Here is a 1197-nt window from a genome sequence, read left to right on the forward strand (position 1 = left end):
TGGTTTATTGCATGTTACGCCCAAAACACACCTATGATAGATGAAGACACTAAGTACAACCCTTTTGAACCGCACGCATGGCACACAGATGCTTTTTACTTCTGTCAAACTAGCAAAAGTGGATTTGGACCCATCCTAAATGCACCTTAACCATGGGCTTCACGCCATGCGCTTAGATCGTTAAAATAGGGCCCTTAGTGTCAATCTGGTGTTTTTTCTTTAAAGTCTCACCTTTTATGCTGGACAGCTGCTCAATATGTCATACTGCACAGTACTTTGGTTTGTCCAAACCAAGCTGACGAACCAATCAAACTGCTATAGCATATGCAACGCACAAAACAATCTAATTTCTGTTTTAGGAGTGCAAGATTCCCATCAGGAGAAGACCATAACAGTGTCTGGAGAGGGAATGGTCCACAGCCCAGACTTCCCAAACACTTATCCCAGGAACACCGCGTTGGTCTGGAAACTAGTGGCAACCAATAACATGAGAATCCAGCTCACCTTTGATGACAGGTTTGGTCTGGAGGACCCTGAAGATGGCATATGCAAGTAAGAACATACAGGAGTAGATTTATTATGTCAGTATAAATACAAGCATGTGCAAGTAAAAGAAATACATTTTTTAAGGAATAAGCCCTTTAATTTGGGGGACAATGGCCTGCTGGTCATATTATCAGTGTTGTTCTATGCTAACAAGTTGATCTATATATACATATATATGTATAGCAAGTCCTGTGTTGTTTGAGCCATCCACCACCCCAACCAATGTCCCTGTGTGGATTTTCGGCTTTTCAATACTACACGCTACCGTAATCATTATGTGATAACAAAATAGGTTTCCCATTGAACTACATTAATTCGTAATCAACACACAAAAATAACGACATTAACGTGACCTGTACATAAACCAATAGATTAAATAACACGACCAGTTTATGAACTGCCATGACACTGGGCTGACATTTCAGTTAATGTAACACAATGTGCTTTGTACAAAAGCGACAAAATAATAGTTCAATTATACAAAGTAAAATATATAAAAAACATGTATCAAACACACACAGACACACACAAACCAAAGATCAACATTGAATAGCAACTCAGTTATTCATAGACCTTTTTAAAAAACAAGGTTTTTTACCTTTTGAACCTTGGGGATAAATACGTGTGTGTGTGTGTGTGTGTGTGTGTGTG

At 38.8% G+C, this 1197-nt stretch overlaps 1 protein-coding gene and 1 long non-coding RNA gene across 3 annotated transcripts in view; one reads left to right on the top strand and one right to left on the bottom strand.

Moving 5' to 3' along the window:
- The window catches only part of LOC116696537 (uncharacterized), a 376836-nt gene that overhangs the window by 162169 nt on the left and 213470 nt on the right, over positions 1-1197 (bottom strand). The window lies entirely within an intron of this gene.
- The window catches only part of pdgfc (platelet derived growth factor c), a 50007-nt gene that overhangs the window by 28387 nt on the left and 20423 nt on the right, over positions 1-1197 (top strand). For both annotated transcript variants that reach the window (XM_032527575.1, XM_032527576.1), the window contains exon 2: positions 360-552. In XM_032527575.1, the coding sequence (XP_032383466.1) occupies positions 360-552 (193 nt within the window). The remainder of the gene's footprint in view (positions 1-359; positions 553-1197) is intronic.

Source organism: Etheostoma spectabile, chromosome 10, assembly GCF_008692095.1.
Source record: "Etheostoma spectabile isolate EspeVRDwgs_2016 chromosome 10, UIUC_Espe_1.0, whole genome shotgun sequence".
In the NCBI taxonomy this organism is placed as follows: domain Eukaryota; kingdom Metazoa; phylum Chordata; class Actinopteri; order Perciformes; family Percidae; genus Etheostoma; species Etheostoma spectabile.